Raw genomic sequence first — 25,075 nt, 5'->3', positions numbered from 1 at the left:
AGGTGCCGCTGCGTCCCCGCTTCCCGGCGCCTGACCCAGCGCGCAAAGTTGGGCTGGAAGCCGCCGGGGGAAGGAGGGACCGAGCCAGCGAGGGTGGCGGGGAAGCTGGGCGGGAGGAGGAAGGAGGAGGAGGGGAAGGAGCGCGGGGGGGGGGGGGGGCGCGGAGCGTGTGTCACTCGCGCTCTCCCTCTGTGTATAGAGGATGTGCTGAATGGTGCGCTTCGAGGCGGCGGCGGAGGAGGAGCAGTACCCGGCGGCGGCTGGCAGCCTCGGCCGCCCGGCTCGGCTTCCCTGTGCCCTCCGAGGCTCCGCAGCCACCGCGGGCGCCCGACCCCGCGTCCCGCCCGAGGCATGGCCGGGCGCCTGGCCCCCGTGCGCCCCGCCTGCTGAGCCGCGCCGGAGGAGGTGCGGAGGCCGGGAGGCCGGGGGAGGCCGGCGGGGGAGAAGAGTCAAGCGCCTCGCGAGCCGAGAAAGGAGCCCCGCGCCCCGCGCCCCGTCCCTGCCGCGCTCGCCCGGGCCGCCCCGAGCCCCGATGAGCCCAGATGGCCGGGGCTCAGCCCGGAGTGCACGCTTTGCAACTCAAACCGGTGTGCGTGTCCGACAGCCTCAAGAAGGGCACCAAATTCGTCAAGTGGGATGATGTAAGTCGGAGGCGGCGGGCTGGGGGCGCGGGGCACCGGGCAGGGCGCGGGGCGGGCGGCGTGGGGGTGGGGCGAGGGGCGCGTTATGCAATGGGCGCACGGGAGCCGGCCGGGGCCGCCTCGGGGCGCGCAGGGTGGCCACTGCCGAGGCGGCTGGCCGGGAGCAGCGGCTTCGCGCGCGCTCCTGTCTCTCCGGGTCAGGGAATTGCCATCCTTGCCGGGTCTGGCAGGCGCCCCCTGAGGCTCTTCAGGCTTGGGGGCCTGAGGGGCAGTTTTTGCCAGGGAACGGTCCTGAGAGTTTTTGGAAAGTGTGAAGTTGGGACCATCTGGAGAGCGCTGGGGTGTGACCCAGGCGCACCCCTCTCCGCCCGCAGACGCACCCCCTATTACCTCTATTGCTCCCTTTCCAGAAGGAACAGGACAGCCCCGAAGAACGAGCCTGTTCAGTGATTGCTAAGCCTCTTGGCACTTGTATGGGAGCCCACGCGGCAGAGGACACAGCGGTCCAGCCGACAGGTGGTCGCTGATGCCAAACTTCAGCGCCTGGCTCCGGAGTGAGGGGCTTGAGAAGGGCCCGGGAGGACACTCCTGTGAAGGGCTAGAGGGCAGAAGTCGGGGGCATTGGGGGGTCTAGGAGTGCTCAGCGGACCTGCGGGCAAATGGGGAGGGCTAGTTTTTGAGAACTGAGCTGGCTGGAGTCTGCAGCTTGAAGCAGAACCGGCAAGGCATTCCCCACAATTTATTTATTACATCTTTTGCCAAGTGGGGCAGAGCTTTGCCCAAACCCGGATCTCTAGCGTTTTGCAAGAGCCCTGGACCTAGGACTCCAAGTGACACCCGCTCCCCAACCCGTTGTCTTCAAACACTTAAATTAATAATCTTGCTGAAAACATGGGACTCTTCAGATGGAGGGCATTATCGTATCAATTTATATGTCCTGGGTGTAATTCAAAAGGTTTGTTAAGACAACCCACCGGGATAAACCTGAGCTGCCAGGATCTAGGGAAATTTAGGTCCAAATGACGAAGACATCTCTCAAACAGGAGGAATGATAGGCGAATAAGGTGTTCATCCTCCTGAAAAGATTTTCCACCTAGTAAATTATAGCCTGTTATCCTCCAGGGTATTTTTCTTTAATCTTCTTAAGCCATTTTCCAGTGTCTGAAAAACAATTTAAATATTCCAGGTACCGAATCCAATTACTTAGCTGAGTGAGTCTGTGTCTATATTTTGTCCAGTTGGAAGTGCAAACGGGACTCGGGAGTATGAGCCACAGCTTCCTTGAAAGCTAATGGCAATTATTAAATGTTGTAGGCAAGGATAGAAACATACGTCCTTTTACGGAGGACTTTACACTTTTCTTCTTCCATCCCAGTGTAAGGACCAGATGTTTTTGTAAATGGAATAGAATCTAAACAATAAATTTGGACACAGATGAACCGCTTTCTTACAACAACAACAATAACAACAAAAGATAATGCAGTTCAGCAACAAATAAAACAGTTTTGCCCATCTTGAAGTCTCAAAGAGAGAACTGAGGTGATGAGAAAATAAAGGGCCGAAGGGAGAAAGACTTTACAGAATAAAGAAGGGTATTCCAGCATAAGCTCTGCATTTATTCACAGTGATACTTTTAAATGGTGCTCCAGAATATCTTATTTGGAAGAAAATAGCCGGCATCACTTTGAAAATGGAGATCTTCTGTGGAACAAGTTTTGAACATCTAAGGAGATGATTTTTATTTTGTGCATTTATGGCATGTGTATTTCTTCCTTACCTGCTAATGCCAGACCATACACTAGTTCTGGGGTGGTGATGAATGTGGACAGAATCTCCGCTGTTATAGGCCTTACATGGTAGGTGGAGGAGACAGAAAATTATCAAGAACACCAGTGATGTAGAGATTAGAAGTGATGCAAGGAGAGTATTGGAGAGGTCATCAGTCAGACACTACCTGAAGAAGGTGGGAAGCGCTCTCCCTGAGCACTGCAGCAGTGAGTTTCTTGGGAAGCCTTACTTTAGTGCACACGCTAAAGGGAGGGCCTGTGGAATCTCAGATCTTCTGTAGGGAGAAACCCAGACTGCATCCAGGAGTCAGGTTACCTGGAATATGGTGAACTCTCCTGCAGGTTCCTTGGCTCTCTGTCTCCATGGTGATCTGTGGATTGAGAAGGAGCAGACTTTCCTAGGTCACCCATATCCTCCTCAGGAGTCACCCCTCTACTCTTGCTGTTTCATATCTGTCCTTCCAAAATCAAGCCAGTTTAGGTGATCGGGCTAATTATACTGCATCCTAGTGATACTGTGTGCCAAAGACAAAGAGAACTACATGTTGAATCTAAAGGCTTGAGTTTACCTGCTGGTTCTCTTGTCAGTCAGCCGTGTAACTTTAGGTTAATCACTTAACCTTTCTGAATCTTTGCGACCTCTTGAGCAAGACTATGAGAATGCCACTTTTGTTTGTTTGTTTGTTTGTTTTTACCTGTTTCACCTGTAATAGTTGGAAGTAGCCAATAGGATAAAGTAGCCCTTCTCACACTTGAGTGTCAGAAACATCTGGGCGATTGGCAACACGTAGTTTGCTTGATCTCACCGTCGGTTTCTGATTCAGAAGGTCTGAGGATTGGTCTGAGAATGCATATCTCAGAGTCTTGCTGAGTCCACTGGTCTGGGGAACCATACTTTGAAATCACTGAGATAAGGTGTGTGAAGTGACTTAAAAAGTATGGCAGATAGCTACCAGGGTCTTGTCAGCCCATGTACATTATTGCAAGTTTGTGATTTTAATTTGATCTCTCTGCATGTTGAGAAATTCATCCAGCTGTTACTTTTCTATCTAAGAAGTAGAAGGACCTCAATGACAAAATCATGGACAATCTTTAGATCTTAGTGGCGTATTTTACCAAGTGTCTTTGGTGCCTAGGCTAGCTTAACTTGCATTCATATGTGCCTTTTGAATTTCTTATATGCAGTGAACAATTTTCAGCACTGTCACCTGTTTCTAGTGGGTTAGTAGAAAGGGAAAGGGAAGAGAGAAAATTTTTGAGAGGCTGTCTCGTCTGTCTTTGAGGAGGGGAGACTGTTGGGTTTTCCCTTTTGGCTTTGACTTTGGGAAATATCCTCTGCCCCCTGCACCAGGGGTGCATCCCCATCACCTTGTTTAGAGGAAAATTAAATGCTGGAAATAGTTTTAAAATCTCTCAAATACTGGATCTCACTTAAAAACTGTAGAACCCTGCCCTCTGGTCTTTAAGAAGAGGGATGGGTAAACTCATAAAATAGATTCTGAGTAGCCCATTAGAAAGCATAATAATACATTTGAAATGATGAGTATGGGGCTACTTAGAATTGTAGAGAGATTATCTCTTGTTGTGAGTGGTTAAAACACTACAATCACTTACTCTGTTTTTCTGGCCACTCTCTGGAATGGAAGATGTCACCTAGAGGGTGCAGTGCCCTGCATAATCTGTTGGCTACATGCCAGCATCATGGCTGTGGATGCTTTAAGAGTGGTAGTCAAAAGCTTTGACATAGGCACTAACCAATCACAATAGACAGTAGCGGGCCTTTCTTTTGCCTGATCATGAGGAGGGCTGCGAGTCCCCAGGGTCTGTGGAGCATATAGAATTACTTCAGTGTTTGAACGACTAGTGGTAGCATGTACAGTTAGGAGATCAAGGCCAAACCTTGTCCTCCAGAACTTGATCAGCAAATATAGGACTGACCCATCGTGGTTATCTGTTTTACCAGTGATACCAAAGGATGCAACTTTATCCTTGCTTTTATTTTGCATTTGTATATTATCAGCCCCTGTGGTGGAGGTGGGTGTAAAGGACTGTGGACATTGTGGGAGAGTTCTGGTGAGATGGACAGTGGAGGGGGGTTACTTTCTGCATCTGAGGTAGGGAGCTTAGGAGACTATGAGTCTAGGCCCTCTCTCTCCTAGTGTTTGGCCTTGCTTTGTATGTGGAGGAAAAGAGGAAGGATAAAAACCATACAATTGGCTCCCCCCCACCCCTCTTCCCAGCCCCTGATGTGTCCCTGATTAAGCTCCCAGGACCTTGTCTCTTTGTTCTACAACCTCTAGGACATGAAAGGTGTCACATTTGTTTGTTCTTTCTTTTTCTCTACTCTCCCCCTCCAAGTTCCAGTGTCACTGTAAGTTACTTAATACATCTCCACCTCAGTTTCCTCATCTGTAATGTGAGGATTGTAATATTTCCTGCTGCACAGAACAGCTGTTAACATTAAGTGAGCAAAGGCATATGCATTGTTTTGTATAGTGCCTGACACCCAGGAACCCTTAATAAAACACGGTTTTTAAAAATTATTGTTCCCTCAATAGTTAGAGGGTCATGAATTTTTCCACAGTGGCCAGTATATGTTAGATGCCTCCTTTATTCTACAAGTGGGAACATCCAGACCTTCCTTTCATTCCTTTTACTATGTGCTTTGATTTTAATATTTTATAATTGGAAAAAGAAAAAAAATCAGTGTTTTACCTGTTTCAAAAAAAATTCAGGTGTTTCAGGGAAAGTGAATCCACATAAAAAGCAGGACACCTTCTCTGTAAAGCAAGTCAGTTTACAAAGTATCCAGAAGTTTTATTTCTACTTAAATTAAAAAAAAAGAAATTATATATATATATATATATATATATATATATATATATATATATTCCACCTGGAAGAAGGAAACACTTAAACAGAACTCTTGTAATGTAGCAAGAATATATATTTAAAATAAATATGTATAAAACTAATCTTTGTACATTCTGTCTCACAAGCATAATCTAGCCAAAAGTTGCAATTGCAACTGCCTAAGTTGTTTGAGAAGAAGGCTGTGGAAGCTCAAAGGTTTGGATTTGGATTAATGCCCCATGGCTTTGAACCAAGTAGCACTCTCCCCCCTCTCCACCATTCTCTCCCTTTCAAACAAAACCTCCGCAGTTAAAACAGGTAATCATCATCACTAATAATAATAGAATAAACATGCTTGTATATTGCACATTTCCCAGCATCCTACACAGAAGCTTGGGTAGAGTATTTGCATTATGTAGAATATGCAGTTACAGTTTCCAAAATGATGGCAGCAGAATGATGGAGGGCACTGACCAGATTAATGAGGGAGCTGAGGGGAATGGCTTATGAGATGGGCATTCAGCAGCACTCACTCTGGAAAGGTTATGGGAAATAGAGAAGAAAAGGCTCCGGCTGGTAGGTGGTGGATCTGGACGGGGCCCCCACAGAGGGAGAGGCAGGTTTTAGACTGAAAAGCTGGCAGATGCCCTCTAAAGGGCCACATACGTATGCCCAGATATGTCCATTTTTAATGCCCAAAGAGCGTTTGTGAATTTCTCATCGACAGTAATTACTTTAAACATAAAAGTATTAACGTTTCCAAAATCTAGTCCAATAAAGCTACTTTAAGCTTTTTATCAGAGCGTAACATGCATACTGTAAAACACAAAAATCTTCTGTCTGGCTGGATCTGTTTTCACAAAATAAACACTACCCAGTATGCAGCACTGGATCAAGAACAGCACTGCCCTCTCTAGGTGGTACCTTCCAGTCCCTACACCTCCTCCCAGGGGTAACAGTCAGCCTGACTTATAACTTTATAGGTTGGTTTTGCCTGTTTTTGATCTAAAAAAAATGATTTTTTAATTTTCAGTGAAAACAAAACAAACCCTCTTCAGGCTAAGGCATTTTTTTTTTATTACTGCTGAATGAACCCTCTTGCATAATAACAACAGAAGTGACTTACCTTCTGTTTAGATGGCACTTGATTAGGTCCTTATCTGTCCTAAGGTGAAGTCTGGGAAGTGGAGCAGGTGTAAATGCCCCGAAGGAGGAAATAGTTGAACAAAACTCTGGTAGTTTAACAAGGAAATGTAATGCCTACAGGCTGTTATTGGCATAGGAAAGGAGACCAGCAGAGTGCTGTTTGTGGAATCTATTTTTCTCTTCTAGATTTTCTCTCTTATCTTGCCTGACTTTGATATTCCTACCTGTGGTGTATTAGGATAATGTGCTCTGGCTATTAGCATATCTTGAATACTTCCCTTGAAAGTTCAGTCTATCAATAAATAGCTTCAAATTATATTTACCTGCAATGATGTTTAAATGGGACAGGAACATTTTCCTTTTTTATGTTGAACTTGGTGACCTGTGGTTAAACGTTTCTTTATCAGGATTGTTTCATGTTATCATGAACAAGGAGTGCCGGCAGAAAATGAAATAAGATTGATTGTGAATTGTTGACTAATGCTATGGGTCTCACCTAAATAACACATCCTTGGTGACTGAAAATGTTGCTTTTCCTGTTACCCACGCTAATGTTAGGTTCATGCAGCCTTTTCAGATCATAAGTTCCACCTGCTCAGATTTCATAATGCTTCTCTTTCCCTGTCTGTGCCATGTCTGATGCCCCAATCTAAGCCATGTGCCCCTGTGCATCAGCAGGGAAAGCAACTGGAGACATACTTCTTTCTTAAAATTTTTCTAATTTTAGACAGAGAGAAAAAGAGCAGGGAAGAAGGGCAGAAGGTGAGAGAGAGAATCCTAAGCAGGCTCCATGCTCAGTGCGGAGGCCCGATGCTGGCTCAATCCCAGGACCCTGGGTTCATGACCTGAGCTGAAATCAAGAGTCAGAGGCTTGGCCTACTGAGCCACCCAGGCACCTCTGGAGACACGTTTCTGAGATCAGTTACACACGAGCTCCTAAGGAAGCCATCAATTTCTGTAAAAAACTGACAAATATCACGTAAAGAACACTAGATTCTTTAAGAGTTCTTCTGATTCCCCTCTGATCTGATATTTTATTTTTTTTTATTATCTTCTTCACATGTTAATTTGAATTTTTTTTGGAAATTTTAACTTTAATTTCTATTCTGAACGAATGCTTAGGCATATGTCTTCATTGATGTTCACTAAATCTGTATATTTGTCAAGAAACTAAATTATTGTAAATGGAGAAACAGACTATTATATAAAATAAGAAAACATTTAGTATTAAAATAGAATAAAAGCATCCCATATCTGTTTTTTTTTTTTTTTTTTTTAATTTCAGGGGCTCTTTCAGTTCCATGTTTTGTTTCTTTTATTGCATTAAAGTTTTATGAGCAAGTTCAGGGAAAATGGATCAGTTTGCAAAGAGAAACACTTTTACCTGAACTAGTCCTAGTGGACATCAGTCTATAACATTGATACTTAAAAAATTAGGAGATTATTTTGCTGTTAAAAAATCTAATTTTCTTTGGAACTTGTTTATAAATTAGGTAAGAGAAAGTTAATGTGATTCATTTTATAGAAGAGGCCACATGGACTTAAAAAGAGACAGAAGACCACAGAACAAGTCAGTGAGTGGGCTAATAGACTAAAGAAAAAAAAATGCTAACCATGATGCATTCTCAGGTGCTCTGTCTCAGATATTGTTGAGTCTCACTTAGCATCAATTTTCACATCCTCTTAGTGGAATTTTTTAAAATGCAGAATCTGGAAATCCAAAGCTACATTGACTCTCTGGAAGCATCTAATATTCTGGCTGTAAATTAAGTTCCACCAGCATGAGAAGCAGTCATATGAGATTTAGAGGGCAGAGATGTGAAAGAGACCACCTTTCTGTATTCCTGGGGTTGTTTCCGTAGAAATGTGAGGTGTTGAAGGCAGAAGCATTACTTTCTGTAATTGTTCATAAGTGGCTTATGTCCAGGGCCATGGGTCTAATGAGGCAATGGCAAAAGGGGTTGCTCACTGTTCTCAGATTACTCTTCCTTTGCCTTGGGCTAAGCTGTTGGGTTTTTGACTCCAGGAGTTCCTTCCTGATTCTTACCTTTCTGAATGTGGTGAAAGCAATAGGTTTCCTCAAGGGTCAGAGCTGTGGTGTTCTGGGGTCATTCATGGAGGCCTAACCTGAAGCCCACTTCACCAATCCTTGTGGTTCTGTCCAATTACCTGTAATTAAATCCTTTTATGTTCAAAATTTCCAGAGAGGTTTCTGTTTCCCTCACTAACCCCTGCCTGATCTGTCTTTTATGGTTCTAAGATTTCATGATTTTCAGTCCTTATGTGCAACAAATATCTATATCCCATGGAGTTTGCTCCTTCAATATTACATTTGAGTAAAATGGAGTTTTGCTATAATGCTGCCTTTGGAGCTCAATATCGAGACTGAATCCTAATCACAGGCAGTTATACTTGTAAAGCACTGTTATTATTTATTTATGTTCACCCCTGTTTAGTCATCAACACCACCTTTAGTGGTAGGAAAAAGGCAAGTGTTATTCCCATTTTACGTAGAAGGAAACAGAGGCTAGTCAGTTGTGACTTGCCCAAGGACGTACAACTAGTTGGTTAAATTTAAAACTAAGTCTTCTGGTTATATTCTCTTTACAGTCTACCATGGTATCCCCAAACAGGATCCTTTAGGTAACAAAAGACTTTTTATTTTCATTTTATTTATTTTGAGAGAGAGAGAGAGTGCACAAGTGGGAGAGAGAGGCAGAGGGAGGGAGGGAGGGAGGAGAGAGAGAGAGAGAGAGAGAGAGAGAGAGAGAGAGAGAGACTCAAGCAGACTCCATGCTCAGTGCAGAGCCTGATGCAGGGGCTTGATCCCACGATGCAGGGATCACGACCTGAGCCGAAATCAAGAGCCAGCACTTAATTGACTGAACCACCCAGGCATCCTGGTAATAAAAGACTTAACCATCCAGATCAATACAAGTTAAAAAAGATTCCTTGGCTTCTCTACAAAATCTCCCTGATTTTAGGATTCATACAAATGGGGTTTATGTCCCTACAAACTTATCCCTTTTGGCTACTGTTTTCAAAAACAGGTATGGTGTATATACAGAGTTCATTTTTGTCTACATTGTGTTACATGGGAACATAGGAAAGCCTCATTGCTACTTTGAGGCACAGAGGCCAGTGTATATTATAGTCTACAAATGTTCTCTATCAGTCATTCAGTAGGGAGACATGGTATATTTAGGTATTCAGGAGTGGCGTTAAAACAAAGGTCATTTTTTTCCATTGCCTGATAAGTGACACTTTTGTATCTAGCAAGACTCATTACATGTGCTTCTCCACCTTTTTCTTTCCCAACATACTTGCAAAATGTTGTCTTTTGTTGGATTCCCGTTGAGACTGGTCCTGTGGCTTCTTACAGAAATCATTGATCTTGGAAATTTGGTAGGCATGATGGGAGTGTAGATGATGAGTGACCTGACCTGAAGCAAGATGCAGAATGGCTTGAATTCAAGGTAGTATCAGTCGAGAGGCCAGATCCAGATTGCCGGGTGCAGGAACGTGTGTACAGGCAGGTGGATATCCCTTGTCTGTGTTACAACTGGACCACAGCACTTGGAGGACTATAGCTTTATGTTATTTATCTTCTTTCCCTAGGGCAGAGCATAGGCTTGGCACTCGGTAGGTACTGAGGGAATGTTTGTGGAATGAAGGAAGTGGTCTGGTGTGTGTCTGGTTACAGTGGGTTCACACAGGGGAACATGTCATCTTGAGGCAGACCTGGAGGGTGGTCATGCTCTGAAGAGACCTTCCTGATGCACTGTCTGTGGTGTTGGTTGGAAAGCCCTGCTCTATATCCTTCCATTCTCTCAGAAATCTCCCAGAGTCCAAAGGGACTCTGTGGCCTTAGTTTCTCTCAGTGTGAGTTGGAGAAGCAAAATGTTTGTTGTCAGTACAGATCTGATGCTGTTGCGGGACCAATTAAGGTTGAGTGTGTACTAAATTGCAATTCGATATTGGTTGAAAATTGTGATGCTTAATGTATTTACATCCCATCTTCTGAATGTTACCAGTGGCTTCCGTTTTCTAAAAAAGATGCTCACATGAGTACCCAGGTATTGTTGTGAAAATTTTCCTTAAAGAAATTCAGATGTGTTGGAAGTGACAGATGAAAGACTGATAGTTGTGAAAACATTCTCTTTATTATGGTAATGATTCACAAAGACTTCCTCCCTTCCCCACTCTTCATTTAATTACTGGGGCCACCTACACTCTCCCACCTTCCCTCTGGTCCCTGGGAAAGCACATCTTCTCTGTGTTCTGGAGTCCATGTTGCCCAGTTTCTCTGGATGCTGACTTTATTATTAGCTTGCCTTTGATAATATCTGTGAACATTTTCCCTCTGCCAAAGCTCCTCTAAAAACATATCAATATATGCCTTTTAGCCACAGAAATTCCAACATAGACTCCAGCACAATGTTCTCCAGACTTCAACACATAGTTATTGTCTCCTCTGACTTCTCTCGCCGCAACAAAATCCTCCAAAGCCTTGTTCTGCCTTTACCACTGCTTTGAAATTCTCTTGCCACGGCTACTGGCAACCTGTGAGATGTCAGCCTCAACTGATACTTTTCAGAATGTACCTAGCTTCTTTTCCATCCACCCATTCAGTATTCATAATGAACATAAGCATTGATGCTTCTTACAAGGTAGACATCTTGTCAGTGTTGCAGAGTTATGATGATAAATGGTTTGGCTCCTGCCCTCATGGTGTTTGTATTCTATTGTGGGAGAGAGATGCTAATGGAATAGAAGTATAATTATTTCATTATAATGGTGGTAAGTGCTATAGAAAAAGGTACAGAAGTACATGTGAGCATAAGAAATGTGGAAGGGTCCCCAGGAGGCATTCTATTTATGGAAAGACCTGGGTTATAACTAGGACTTAGGTCAACAAGAGGAGGGGTGTGTGTGTGTCAGGCCAAGGGAACAGCACATGGGGACATTCCAAGGATCAAAGGATGTCCTTTGAAGGACATAGCAGAATAAGCAGGTTGGGAGTTTGTTGCTCAGGTGATGCTGGCAAAATGGCAAGTGGCCTGCTTAGGCCACGGCAAGGTTTTATCATAAAGTCAATGGGAAGCCATTAAGCTGTGTTTTTCAACCTCAGTGCTATTGACATTTGAGGCTAGGTAATTCTTTGCTGTAGGGGACTTGTCCTGTGCATTGTAGGATGTTTTGCGCCAGCTGTAGGGGACTGGCCTGTGCATTGTAGGATGTTTTGCGCTACCCCTGGTCTCTACCCACTAGATGTCAGTAGCAAAGACCCCAGGGTGACAAACAAAATTATCTCAGGACATTGCAAAATTGCCCCAGTTCAGAACCACTGATTCACATTCAAACTACTGATTTAAATCTTAGCTGATTTTAAAAAGGACCGGGTTACCACATGTGCAAAGGCACGCGCACGTGCGCGCACACGAGCCACACGCATACGTGGCCAGTAAGCACATGAGAAGATGTTCAACATCATTAGTCATTAGTCATAGGGAAATGCAAATTCAAACCACAGTGAGATGCCAGTTTACACCCACCAGAGCTGTATCTTGCTAAAATGGTCAGTTTCCTCATCTGATGTCCCCACTAAGCAATGAGCACCTTGGATAATTGGGAATCTGGGCTCTTGTTTGAATCTGTAGTATAGTGTCTTAAGTTCCCTTGTGTGATATTTGAAGAAATATGCTTCCAACTTTTCCCTGTATTGTATTAAGAGAGATTTTCATACCTATCGGTGAAATGCAAATACTAAAATGGTGCTTCTCTCTACTGTTCTGCGTCTTCTTTTCTGGACCTCGTTACTTGCTTTGCTTTCATTTATTTGGGGGAAATTTCACACTGTATAGACCCCTGGAAGAAAATTCTCATCAGTGCAGATGCATGTAGAAGTTTAACCTCGCTGATCCTAAGCCAGCACCTTAGCATTTCTACTGTTTTATTTTAATTGTTGTTTTCATAGTTAGGGCTGCGTTGCTGATGTTTGATGGGATCGATCACATCTGCTTTTCTATGACCCTTAGGACTCTTTTTCCTTACACAACTGTTTCCCCTACAATGTATATATTTGCCATCTTCCGCTCTACTTTTTCCTAATGCAGGTCTTGGGCACTCCCTGTGGAACATTGCTTGTCATTTCTCCTTGTTGACTCTGTAATATTGATTAATTTAGAAATCCAGGTCTTTATTCCTATGTGTTCTCTTGTAACAGCATAAAAACATAGAATCACCGTGGAGTGAGGATTGTGGTCAACACTGGCCAATAGACTTTCTGCTAATGGTACTAAGGAATAAGCTGTGGGTCTGTGGACTGGTCCTTGACATTCATCTTAAGGTTTAGGGTTACTCTTTGCACTAGTTTGCTTGGGCTCCTGTAACAAAGTACAACAGACCGGGGGGCCTTAAACAACAGAAATGTATATTTTCACAATTTTGGAGGCTACAAATCTGAGATCAGGGTGCAGAACTGGTTCCTTCCTTGAGGGCCATGTGGGAAGTATCTGTTCAGTCCTCTGTTCTGGATGGTGGATGGCTGTCTTCTCCCAGGGTCTCTACATCATCTTCTCTCTGTACGTGTCTGTGTCCAAATTTCCTCTTTCTATAAGGATACCAGCCTTATTGGATTAGGGCCCACCCTTGTGACTGCCTTTTAACGTAATCGCCTCTATACAGACTGTCTTCAAATAAAGTGACAGTTATTTTCAGGTACGGGGGTTGGGACTTCAACATATACATTTTTTGTGGGTGGCACAATTCAGCCCACAATATACCTCAACCTAGCAAAGTATATGGCCTCAGAGGGCAGCAACATAATGGCTTTATTCAGATATTCGAAGAATTGACACTTAGAGAAGCAACTAGATTTATTTTGTACTACTTAGATGTTAAAACTGGATGGTAGCTGCATGCATGGAAAAAACCCAAAACTTGCTAAATGGAATTATCTGACCAAATGTGCTTTGCTTTGTGAAAAACGTTTCCCTATTAAGAAGAAACCTTTTTAGAGTTTTAAAGTTTAGAGCTGCACTACCCAGTAGAAATATAATTTAAGCCACTTAGGAAATTTATAATTTTCTAATAGCCATAGTAAAACAAGTAAAAGGAAACAGGTAGAATTAATTCTAACAATATAGTTTATTTAACCCAATATATTGTTTTCATTATATAATCAATATTAAAAATTATTAATGAACTATTGTATATTCTTGTTTTCATTCCTTGTCTTTGAAATTATACAGCACATCTCCGTTGAACTAGCCACATTCTAAGTTTTCAGTAGCCACAGGTGGCTCATGAGTCCATCTTGGACATGCAGGCACAGAACATACATTCTCAGTTGGGACCAAATCACCTCCAAAAAATGAAAAATGGTCTTGAGGGACAAAAATATCTTATTCTTTTTTTTAATTTTTGTATAGAACACAGATACACGTACAGCATATAAATAGATAGGACATCTGTGATATTAAAATTTCATTGTGGATAATTAGGAAAATAAATGTCTAAAAGGGCTCCTTCATGGGGCAATAATGAAAAAAGTAAATTGCAAAGCAGTAGCTTCTTATATCATATTAGTCTCACTATTGATATATTGATGAGATAGGGATGTGAGTAAGTTTCTATCAAACGAAGAGAAGTAAATGGAAACTTACTGTGCATTATCCACTATTACTAACTTAAGACAGGTATGTTTATCAGTGCTCTCTTTTTCAAGGCAGATGTTTATTGGGAAAAAAGAAACTTACAACTTGAAATAAACAAATTAAAGTTGAATTCTTAGTTAGAAACAATATACTTACAAGACACAAGTTTGTCTACCTTTTAAGCTCACTGGTGCCTTTACATCATTGTGTTCCTGACCCAAAACCTCACCCTTTGTAGGCCTATGTCAGTGGGTCTCAAAGTATGGTCCCCAGACCAGCAGCAGCAGCAGCAGCAGCAGCAGCACTAAGGTCCTGTAAGAAATGCACATTTAGGGGTGCCTGGGTGGGTCAGTCGGTTAAGCGTCCGACTTCGGCTCAGGTCATGATCTCGAGGTCTGTGAGTTCAAGCCCCGTGTCGGGCTCTGTGCTGACAGCTCAGAGCCTGTTGCCTGCTTCAGGTTCTGTGTCTCCCTCTCTCTCTGCCTCTCCCCCACTCACACTCTGTCTCTCTCTCCTTCAAAAATAAATAAACATAAAAAAATTAAAAAAAAAAGAAAGAAATGCATATTTACAGACTCCAGCCCAGATCTATCAAGTGAGAAACTCTGGGGAAGGGTCCCAGCAGTCTGTGTTTTAACAAGTCCTTTTAGTAAATCTGATGGACCCAAAAGTTTGAAAACCACCATCTTATATGGAATACATATCTTATGGATGCTGATGGAGAGAAACAGACTGTCCGAGAGTTGTCTCCATTTTTTGGCAGTAAAATGCTTAAAGAGTTACAGTCCATCAGCGGTTCCCTTGAAAATGAAGGATGACCATACATTTCAAACTTCAAACAAGAGCTTATATTCTGACAATTAAGAATACTTGTGATATGGGTTGAGTGGCTACTTTGGTACGGGAGAATATAGACATTGCAGCTATGTGGGAGGTGGGAAAAAAGCAGGTGGAATTGAAAATGGATATTCATGTATTTCTGGGTCAAATCCTGCCTTCGATGGCAAGAATGCCAAGTTCCAGCTGATCTTGGAATGTTAGGGGTGATTATGGAGGAAGTAAGCAGGTAGACGAGATAAAAGATCATTTAACAGAGGAACCATGGCCGGAAGAGTGAGGTCACGAAAATATTTAACAAGGCAGCTTTAATTTTGAAGGAGGAGAAGGAATAAACTAGAAATAGCAGTATCAGAAGCAAATGAGGCAGCCTAGTACAGTGTTCTAAAATATAAATTTGAGGTTTGCCCTGATGACTTTAAATATTTGATTGTCTGCGACCCTTGCAGTGAATTGTCACCAAGGTTTCGATTAGAATCTTGTCAGATGCTCTTGTCAGACACCATGATAAGAAAAGGAACTGATTTGAGGATGATATATTAAAACTACAGGCTAATTCCAGATTCACCGGAAGTGGGGATGTGTGCTGTGTGCAGCCTGTCAGAAAGTTTCATTTTGCCCGACTCTAGAGGATGATGGGTAATGAAACAGAACTGAAAATACTGCTGTGATTTATTGCAAATATTGCTCTGAACATTTATGCATATAATCTCATAGGTGAAACTTAAACTATTTTAAAAATTGTTCTTTTATTATCGTATTAAATTAGTTTTCAATTTTTTTTTTTTTAACATTCAGGAGTAATTTTAAAATTTGAAGTTCCAGCCGAAGTTCTGTGCCACAGCACCATCCTTTTAAAAGATATTTTTCAAACTGCAAATAAGAATAAATCTTAAAAGGGGCACCTGGGTGGCTCAGTCGGTTGTGTCCAACTTGGCTCAGGTCATCATCTTGGGGTTCGTGAGTTTGAGCCCTGTGTCAGGCTCTGTGTTGACAGCTCAGATTCTGTGTCTCCCTCTCTCTCTGCCCCTCCCCCGCTCACGCTCCGTGTCTCTCTCTCTCTGAAAAATAAATAAACATCAAAAAATTTTTTAAAAAAGAATAAATCTTAAAATTATCAGGATAAAACAGAAGGGCAGGACCTCAAAAACTTAAACAGAGAACTATTGTATGATCATTCTGGGTATGAAACAGTTGAAAGCAGGGACTCAGATATTTGTCAATCTGTGCATAGCAGCATTTTTTGCAATAGTGAAAAGATGGAAATAACTCAAGTGTCCAGTGACAGATGGATGAATGAATAAAATGTGATGTATACATACAAAGGAATATTAGTCAGCCTTACAAAGGAAGGGAATTCTGACACCTGCTACAACATGGATGAACCTTTAAACACATTAGGCCAGTCACAAAATAAACCGGTCACAAAATGATAAATATTGTATGATTCTGCTTATGTGAGGCATCAAGAGTGGTCAAATTCATAGAGACAGAAAGTAGGTAGTGATTGTCAGGGGCTTGGGGAAGAGGGAATGGGGAGTTAGTGTTTAATGACTGTGGAATTTCATGTGGGAAGATGAAAAAGTTCTGGAAATGGATGGTGGTAATGGCTGTGCAGCTGTGTGAATGTACTTAATGCCACTGAACTTTATGCTTAAAAAAAGGAATTTTTATGTTAGTGGTATAATAAAACCATAATAAAAAAAGAATGCCATGATAAACTTTCATTTGCTATTTTAATAAGTCAGTTTTTAAGCATAATCTGTTAATAACAATAAATGTTTTTATGAGGCAAGCATTTGGTTCAAGTACTTTACCCAAATTCTCCTTTTTAATTCACACAGACACCTTCTAAGGTAGGTATTATTATGGTTTTTTTTTTTTTTTCAGTTGTAGCTGTGTAAGATGAGGTACCCAGGGGGGACAGGCATCCCCAAGGGGATGGCCTTCAGAACCGAGCTTTCTAATAAGACTTACCATGTGGACTAAAAACATTGATCTACTCTTCCCATCAGGAAAACAATCCCCAATTCCAAAATTATTTCTGCAAGTTCTAATTTTCATTATAAGTATCTTTGATCAGATAGACGATATGCCATACTTTAGTTACAATGTGTATGAAACAGTTGAAATAAACAGGTAATTTATGTCTCCTTTAAAAAATGTAATTCCTGCAAAGGCCCAACCAAGTATTTCAGTATAAAAATCCATATCCAGTGACATGTGTTTTCTTGTGCAGATGGTATGCCTTTCTGAAAATTGCCAAAAGAAAAGAACACATATTTTAGAAATGCTTAATATTATAATTACAGTGCATGCTGTTTTTGCTTTATAATGTACATGCTTTAAACTCCCGAAGACTATTTGTCTATGATGTTTTATTTCATCTGTGAAATTTAAATTTGCAACAATTTTGTGTATATCTTTCTGAAAATGTAGACCATGGCCTTATTTATTGTTACCTTGGAAACAGCAATGCCCAAATAATATGTTTACTCTCTTTAGTACAATAAAAAATAATTTTATAGAACAGATGAAATTTAAAATATTACCTTCAAGCATGGATTTTAATTAATTTTAATCATATAAAATATGTAATGATGTTTAATATTAAAATTATTTGGAAAATTAGAGCTTTGAATAGAAAACATGTCAATTTGTCTTCATAAATATGTGCGTACCTGGGCTTTTCTTTTATAAGTAATGCACAGATATTCTAATTATTAGTAAAGAAGCTTAGTTATGTAATTAATAATGCTGTGAAGTGAGGATGTCATGTCTAGTTTTTTGAAACTTTTACTAATAATTGCTGACCCTTGAGAAACTCGTAACAACTATTACTTGCTAAGTAACTCCTGGGTAGGACTTCCTACAATGATATATGTTGATATTTGTGTTTTTTCTTATATTTCTAGGACTCCACTATTGTCACTCCAATTATTTTGAGGACTGACCCTCAGGGATTTTTCTTTTACTGGACAGATCAAAATAAGGTAAAAAGTGAGATATGTCTTTCTTACATTTTCTAGTTTGTTGCTGATTTGCAAAGTATTTAAGTTACCTCCATAAGTATATCCATTTCATGCATGACCCTTTGTAATTTATTTAAAGATTCTACTTAGAAATAAATGTCTTAGGAGTTTCCAAGGATTCTAGCCCAAAGTATTAGATATGCTGAATCCTAGAACAATTGCCATTTTTTCAGGACAAGAACGTGGAAATGTGAATTACATTTGTTGTAGAAGAAAATTAGCCAGTATTAGTGACTTAAATCCCCCCTCCAGTTCTACTCATAAAGAATAAAGAAAAATGATGAGAAAATCACTTGTGACCCACATTATAAGTTTGGCTTTCCTTTTCTCTTCCTTCTCCCCTTTGCTGCTTATTAAGGGTTCGCCTGGCCTTGGCACAGGAATTTGGTCTTGATCATTTATTCACATTAGAAAATTAAGAATAAGATTCCTTTAGCTTATACCTTCAGTGTTTCAAGATTTTTTTTTCATATTTAGCTTTCTGTCTACCATTTCATGAGTTTAGGATCTCATTTATTATGAAGCCAATTGAGATAATTCCATATTGAATTATTAAATAGAATGTCTGCAAATCACAAGATTTATTTGGGGTTTAATGGGCAGAAAAATATTCATAGAAAGTAGTTATTATTTCAAGAAACAGTGGTTCTGGACTCGAACCTGTGAGGCCACAGAACACAGAATGTTGTGACCCTATAAGCTCTGTTATTTGGAGAGATGGGTAAGCTTTATTGAGAGTGCTAAATACATATTTAAACCAATAAAATACCAGGTACCACATTGTGAAGGGCTCTAAGTCTTTTCACATCCTTGAGTTAGGTCACTATTGCCAAAGTTACTGGAATTTGTTGGCCTTTCCTTCTGCCTTTGGGGCAACCTGGACTTCACCTGTGAGCAGTGGTCTGGAACTGGCTGTGTGAAATGGCATATTTGGGGTCAGGGTGGAGCCTGGAGGAAACTCTCAGGGTGCTGGATGGTAATACCTCCCTCCCAGGGCCAGTCCTGAACGTGTCTGTTTACACTCATCTAAAAGGCGAATTTTAGCCCTGTAGCCCTCGAATTACTTTTTGAATATGGGTGCCCTGGAATCATCTCTGGCCATAGATCTAGGGCTAAACCATAGACTCTAAGCTAATGTCAAAAAAATGAATTTCATTTGCAAGACTTGCTACTTAATGTTCATGTTTATTACTGGGTGTGTTAATCACTTTGGGTTTGACATTCTGTTTGGTTTCCTGCTGTTATGTATAAAACAATGGCTTGAAATAATTTTTTTTTTCCTTCTAAAAGCTATTTTTAGAACTGTTGCAGCTATATTCATGAAAGATATATTTATAATGCCTAGGGCATTTTTAAAGGTTGGGTATTTGTACAAGGGACTTAACTGTCAGTTTGATTTTTCAGCTTGTAAATCAAGCTTCTATAAAAGCAACAGAAGGTATTTTGGGGTTTTTTAATAATTCATGGCAACTCAGTTAAACTCCCTTCTAAGACCAATCATAAATATTTCTTTGCTTAAGAAAGAGAAAGGGTTTAGGACCGAAGGTTCTTTGATGCATGTCTATTGTTCTGAGAACCCAGGATTTTGACTTATGTCTATTTTCAGATGTGGGAAAATTTATTTCAGATTTTTACCACAACTGTTTTCTCTTGCTTGTAGTGCTGTTTATGACCAATTGAAACAGATAATATGTTAGCAATTGCTTTTATCTCTTTATTACTTTTCCTCTCATGGATATTAATCTTACAGTTCTACCTAAGAAGATAGTAAATTTCATTTTTCACTCTTTAAATACCGAAGTCATCCCATTTTCATAGATCAGAGTTACGAGGTTTATTTTTTAGTCAATGATCATATATCAGTATACAAAAGATGAGAGGATTTAAGAAAAAAGAATTAAACTTTCATTGCTTCCAAGTTTGTCATTTTCTTCTGGCTTTACGCCCGGTCTTGGAGCCAGAAGGAGTGATACATCCCCTTCTAGGAGATGGACGGGTGTAAGTGATATATTAGAGGAAATGTATGCTAGAAGATGGTGCTCTCAAATGAGGGGTGGGAAGCCAAGCTTTTAGTCGCTGTTTTTGCATAGGATCATTTGATGGTACCTGGCTGAGAGGTGCAATCATGATGTTACTTAGAGGCCCACTTTCTTCAAAATATTTTTTTCAAACAGTGACTCTTAGTGATGTGAATCTATCACATATATTACAGAGATGTCTCAGAGAAAAAAAAATACTTGTAAGTTTATTCATTGATTTTACACACTGTGTTTTCCATTGGTTTGGAAGTGTGCGTTGGCATTTATTATAATGTACCTCTCTTCTCCCTTTGGGCTTCTTCCTACCTAATTTCTCCTTTGTCCACGGAGCCTGTGCCAAAACGACGCCTGGTCTGCTCAGAGGCCAGCTGAGTGGCTTTAAGAAGCTCTTGGGAAAGAAGCTCTTGTTACAAGATCTTTCTTTTTATAGCACTGGAGGAAAATTCTCACATTTTACTCAATGTCTTACCCATGTCATCTCTCCTGTAGCGGCTACATGATACCACCCCAAATTATACATTGTACCTTACTATCCATTCTACTGTAGACCACAGCCACTGATTTTGCGCCACTGAATTCATCCTCCATAGACAGTGACATGCTCCCTTCCTCTAACTCCCCCTTTGATTTTTCATCATAGAAATGATGGGTGGCAAAGAAGACAGACAGCACAGATGATAGATTTAGGAATTAAAAAACTAGAGCTAGTAGCAAGTCATTTTTAGGTAGCAAACATGTGCTTTGGTGAAACATTGAAAAAATATTTGAGGTTGGGGGAAGCAGATAAACATGACCATGATCTTAAGGGATATATGTTCATTCTTCGTACCAGCTCTGGACTTATTTTAATCACTTTCTTCTTTACTGTTGGCTCTGTACATCTTATTGACTGCAAGTAGCAACAGCATGTTTCTGAATAAGACTGTTCTAAGCACGGTGGTTTTTCTTATGTCAGTGTCTGTTAGGTCAAGAGGATGAGCTTATCTGTAATTGTGGGTGAGAGGGGCTCCTGCACGGCTGGAGTATGTAAGGGGTTGCTGGCATCAGTCTATGACTTTTCTTTGGAGCTATGCCAGATTGGGACAAGGAACCAACACAGGAAGTATCAGCCATGAAAACCATGTAACTACAGGAAGTATCTGCATCACAATTTTGGAGGAAAAGCTAAAGAAGAAAAAGGAAGTCAATGTTAAAGAGCTAATACAAACCTATTCTGCTAGAAGATGAAACAAAGTAGACCTATGCTTTGCAACTCGATACCCTGCTTCTGTGCCAAGGTTGGTGTAAAAATAAAACTAGTTACTACTAGTTCAGATCCAAGAAGTCCAGCCCAGCAGACTCCTCCTTGTATCCCTAAAGCAGGAGCTTGGAGGGAGAGAGGAGAGGAGCACATAATTACATTACATCAAAAAGGAATAGGAGGAAAAAGACACATTTTAAATGTAGGACTCCTACTACTTTCTCTTTTTTGTTGTTACAGATTTTATTTATTTTTAATTTTGTGAATAACACACAAATGTGTTCTTTGCATTAGAGAATAAAGTAGTGTAAATGCCCTTAGCCCCTCCTTCTTTGACCCAATCTTAGTGTACCCTCCAGGGTCAACCACTGGTAACAGTTCCATGGTAGCGTTCCCTGTCTCCTCTGAAGGAATTTTACATGCATATCTATGGAAATAGTTCATTTTGTTTTGTTTATATCTGTTTGTATCCTAAATACCATCATATCATTTTTACTGTTTCACCAACTTGTGTTTTACTTTATTAGTTTGTCTTAGAGAACTTTTCATGTAAGTACATGTAGATCTACCTCTTACTTTTAAATTTCCCTGTCATATCCCGTGGAATGGATTACCAAATTTTATTTAATAATAATTTCTCACTGGTGGACTGTGGGTGTTTGTTTCTAATTTGGGGCTACAGGGAACAATCCAGTAATACAGGGTAATAGTCAGCCTGCATAGCCCTCTCTGGGTAGATGGGTCAGGGGTTCCCTGAGGTAAATTTTCAGAACTACAATTGCTGATTGAAGGCTATACATATCCTAAATTTTAGTTAATAGTTGCATCATTTTATAGCCCTATCAGTGGTGTGAGAGGAACTGTTTCTTCAGGCCTCACCAACATTATTAAGAAACCTTTTATTTTTGCATTTATGTATATTTGCATGTATTGATGCAGCTATTTTATCTCTGTTTTGATTTGCCAGTGTCTGCCTTGATGGTAAGATGTGTCTCTTTTTATGCCTTTATGGACTGTTCCTGTTTTCTCTTACATGAATCTTGTGTCCCTTGCTTATATTCCTTGTTGAGGGTGCTCTATGTACTCTAGATGGTAATCTTTAGCTGTTATAGATGTTGCAAATACTTTCTTCCTGTTTGTGGTTTGTCTTTGAATTTCTTAATTTCTAACTTATGCATGGCAAAAGATGACTTTCCCATTTTCAATTTTGATGTGTTCACATTTCATTCCTTTTTTTTTCTTTTTGCTTTACTTAAGGACTTTCTTATTCCTCATCGTTATGGCCATCATTATTATTAATTTAAGTTTTCGATCTTAGTCTCTTCAAGCTGCTATAACAAAATACCGTAGACTTGGTATCTTATGAACAACAGATATTTATTTCTTACATTTCTGGAGGCTGGAGTCCAAGGTTAGAGCCGTCTTCCGGGTTGGAGCCTTTTCTTTGTATCCTCATGAGAGGAAGGGGCTGGGGAGGTCTCTGGAGCTTCTTTTATACACTAATCACATCCACAAGGACTCTGCTCTCAAGACTTAAGCACCTCCAAAAGACCTTACCTCCTAATCTTGTCTTTGGACAGTAGGTGTTCCAAGTATAGATTTGGGGGAGGGGGTGGGGAGGACGCAAACTTTCAGACTGTAGTAGTCATGTCATGTGTTTTGAGGACTAGTGTGAGGTGGGGCTCTAAATTTAATTTCTTTATTTTTTAAAAAATATTTATTTTTGAGAGAGAGAGAGGAAGAAAGCGTGAAGAGGGGAGGGGCAGAGAGAAAGGGAGACACAGAATCAAAGCAGGCTCCAGGCTCTGAGCTGTCAGCACAGAGCTCAACACGGGGCTCAAACTCACAAACCGTGAGATCATGATCTGAGCTGAAGTCAGATGCTTAACAGACTGAGCCAGTTGGGCGCCCCTAAATTTAATTTCTTTCAATGGGTAGCCTTACGTGTTGGTGCTTCCCTGTTCTTTCTGTTTGGCGCCAGCTACGATGGCACCCTTTCTTCTGTGGGATTTTTGTAGTTCAGGGTGTGGAGGCTGCGGGAGGAGGGAGCTGAGGTGTCAGGTTGACCTGAGATGATGTTCCCATTGTGCTCCTACTACTGACAGACACCTCCACCACCTGGTTAGATGGCCCATAGATCTGTTCCTATGTTTTAATGCCTGTGGGCTTCTGAGATGTTATTTCCCCCTTCATTTTTGTTCCATTTATCTTCTGCCTTTCATACTTTCTTATTTAATAAGTACAACCCCGTTTGTTTACCCATGACCCTAGTTCATAGATGTAAATTAATATCTGCATGTTGAGTCATTTTGAGGGACCTAAGACAGGAGCAATTGGCTCTACTATCTTTTCATCTGCCATTTTCTTCTGATCTGTGATTTTGCATGAGACGCCATTTGGAATCCTTGTACAGAGCAATAATTATGTTTCTTTTAATGGCAAGTATAGACTGCATTCTCTTACGGTAATCTTAAATTGCTATACAGAGTTCAAAAGCAAAGTTCAAAAATTAAATATTTACACAAGCCTCAATGACATTTTTTTCAGCATGAGAGTCCAGAGTTCACAAATATTATAAATGATGAACCATAGACCTCCATAGGAAACTCTAGGAATATCCTATTAAAAACTTAGTCTGGCTTCCACAAAAAATCCCCAGGCACCGCTTGTTTCATTAATCATTTAGCATTGGTGCTTCTTCTTTGGGACATACTTCTCTAGTGTATTCCAGAAGCATCAATGTTGACCTTTCTCGTGTATGGTAAATGAGGTAGGATACTCAGCAGTCTATTGAGCATAATGATGTGGTTATAAATTAAAAAAGATGAGTTCCATTCATTTTTATTTGGTAATTTTCCCCTAAGCCTGAAACAATAACTGAAATTACCTTAGAAAACAGCACGATGCATGTGAGGATTGCTTTCTGAGGGCTGGCAACATTCTTTGGCCTGGAGCAGTACACCAGTCATCGCCAACTAACTAACCAGCAGCATCTAGGGACTGAATCTTTTTCTTCACTTTTCTGAATTCGATTCCCGTTATTGAAGAGATTCATAGAGTAGATGTGGTATGAAGTCTATACCCACATCCTTATGACTCCAGAAGCCACATATTGGACCCTAGGGGCCAGCGCTTGTATTCTTTTGCTTTTTCTGATCACTAGTGCTCACTTTGTTACCCATGATGCTGCTTGGAAGTTCCTGAGAATTAACAACAACCCCAAGCAAAGGAGTTTGATAGACAAATACCACGGTTCCTTCAGCTCTTGGGTGGGATAAAGCAAAGGTGCAAGCTTTATGTTTTTTTCCCCAGGATTCTTTGGTGGGATTAAGCCACCATCCACAGCAGTAACTGGCATGCAAATACATCATTCATGGCCTTCCTTCCCTTCCTCTCTCAATTCCTCATTCCTGATTTGTCCTGGAACCACCTCTAAAATAAGCTAATTTTACTAGAATCCGTCTCTAGGAACTGCTTAATATAGATGCTTAATGCTTGATATCTTAATATAGATGCCCCCTAATTAAGGGCATTAAAAAGATTTCTTCATAAGAGGCACTGAAACTATTAGAAGAATACTTTTGTTTTAAGCCAAGCAGTTTTCTTAAAACAACCCTAATTTGGGAGGCTGGAAGCCAGTTAAGAAAATCATCTGCAAAGTCAGATAGATGTGGGTTCGAGCTCTTGCTTTACCTTGTATTAAGAGTGACCTCAGGTGAATTTCTTCTCAAGCTAAGCCTCGATTTCTTCAGCTGTAAGATGAGGTATAACTTCCTTAGGACTGTTGTTAAACTTGGTATGTGAAGTGCCTAACACAATGCCTAGCGCGTTGTAAACTTTAG

General features: G+C 40.8%; 1 protein-coding gene across 3 annotated transcripts in view; it reads left to right on the top strand.

The window, feature by feature from the left end:
• Positions 1-209: 209 nt before the first annotated feature.
• The window catches only part of PLCB1 (phospholipase C beta 1), a 706,541-nt gene continuing 681,675 nt past the window's right edge, over positions 210-25,075 (top strand). For all 3 annotated transcript variants that reach the window (XM_058684913.1, XM_058684915.1, XM_058684914.1), the window contains exons 1-2: positions 210-641; positions 17,838-17,915. In XM_058684913.1, coding sequence (XP_058540896.1) covers positions 543-641; positions 17,838-17,915 — 177 coding nt within the window. In that variant the 5' untranslated portion in view covers positions 210-542. The remainder of the gene's footprint in view (positions 642-17,837; positions 17,916-25,075) is intronic.

Source organism: Neofelis nebulosa, chromosome 9, assembly GCF_028018385.1.
Source record: "Neofelis nebulosa isolate mNeoNeb1 chromosome 9, mNeoNeb1.pri, whole genome shotgun sequence".
Lineage (NCBI taxonomy): Eukaryota > Metazoa > Chordata > Mammalia > Carnivora > Felidae > Neofelis > Neofelis nebulosa.
Note: the sequence above shows the minus strand (reverse complement) of the source record. Positions and strands in the feature narration are given on the sequence as shown.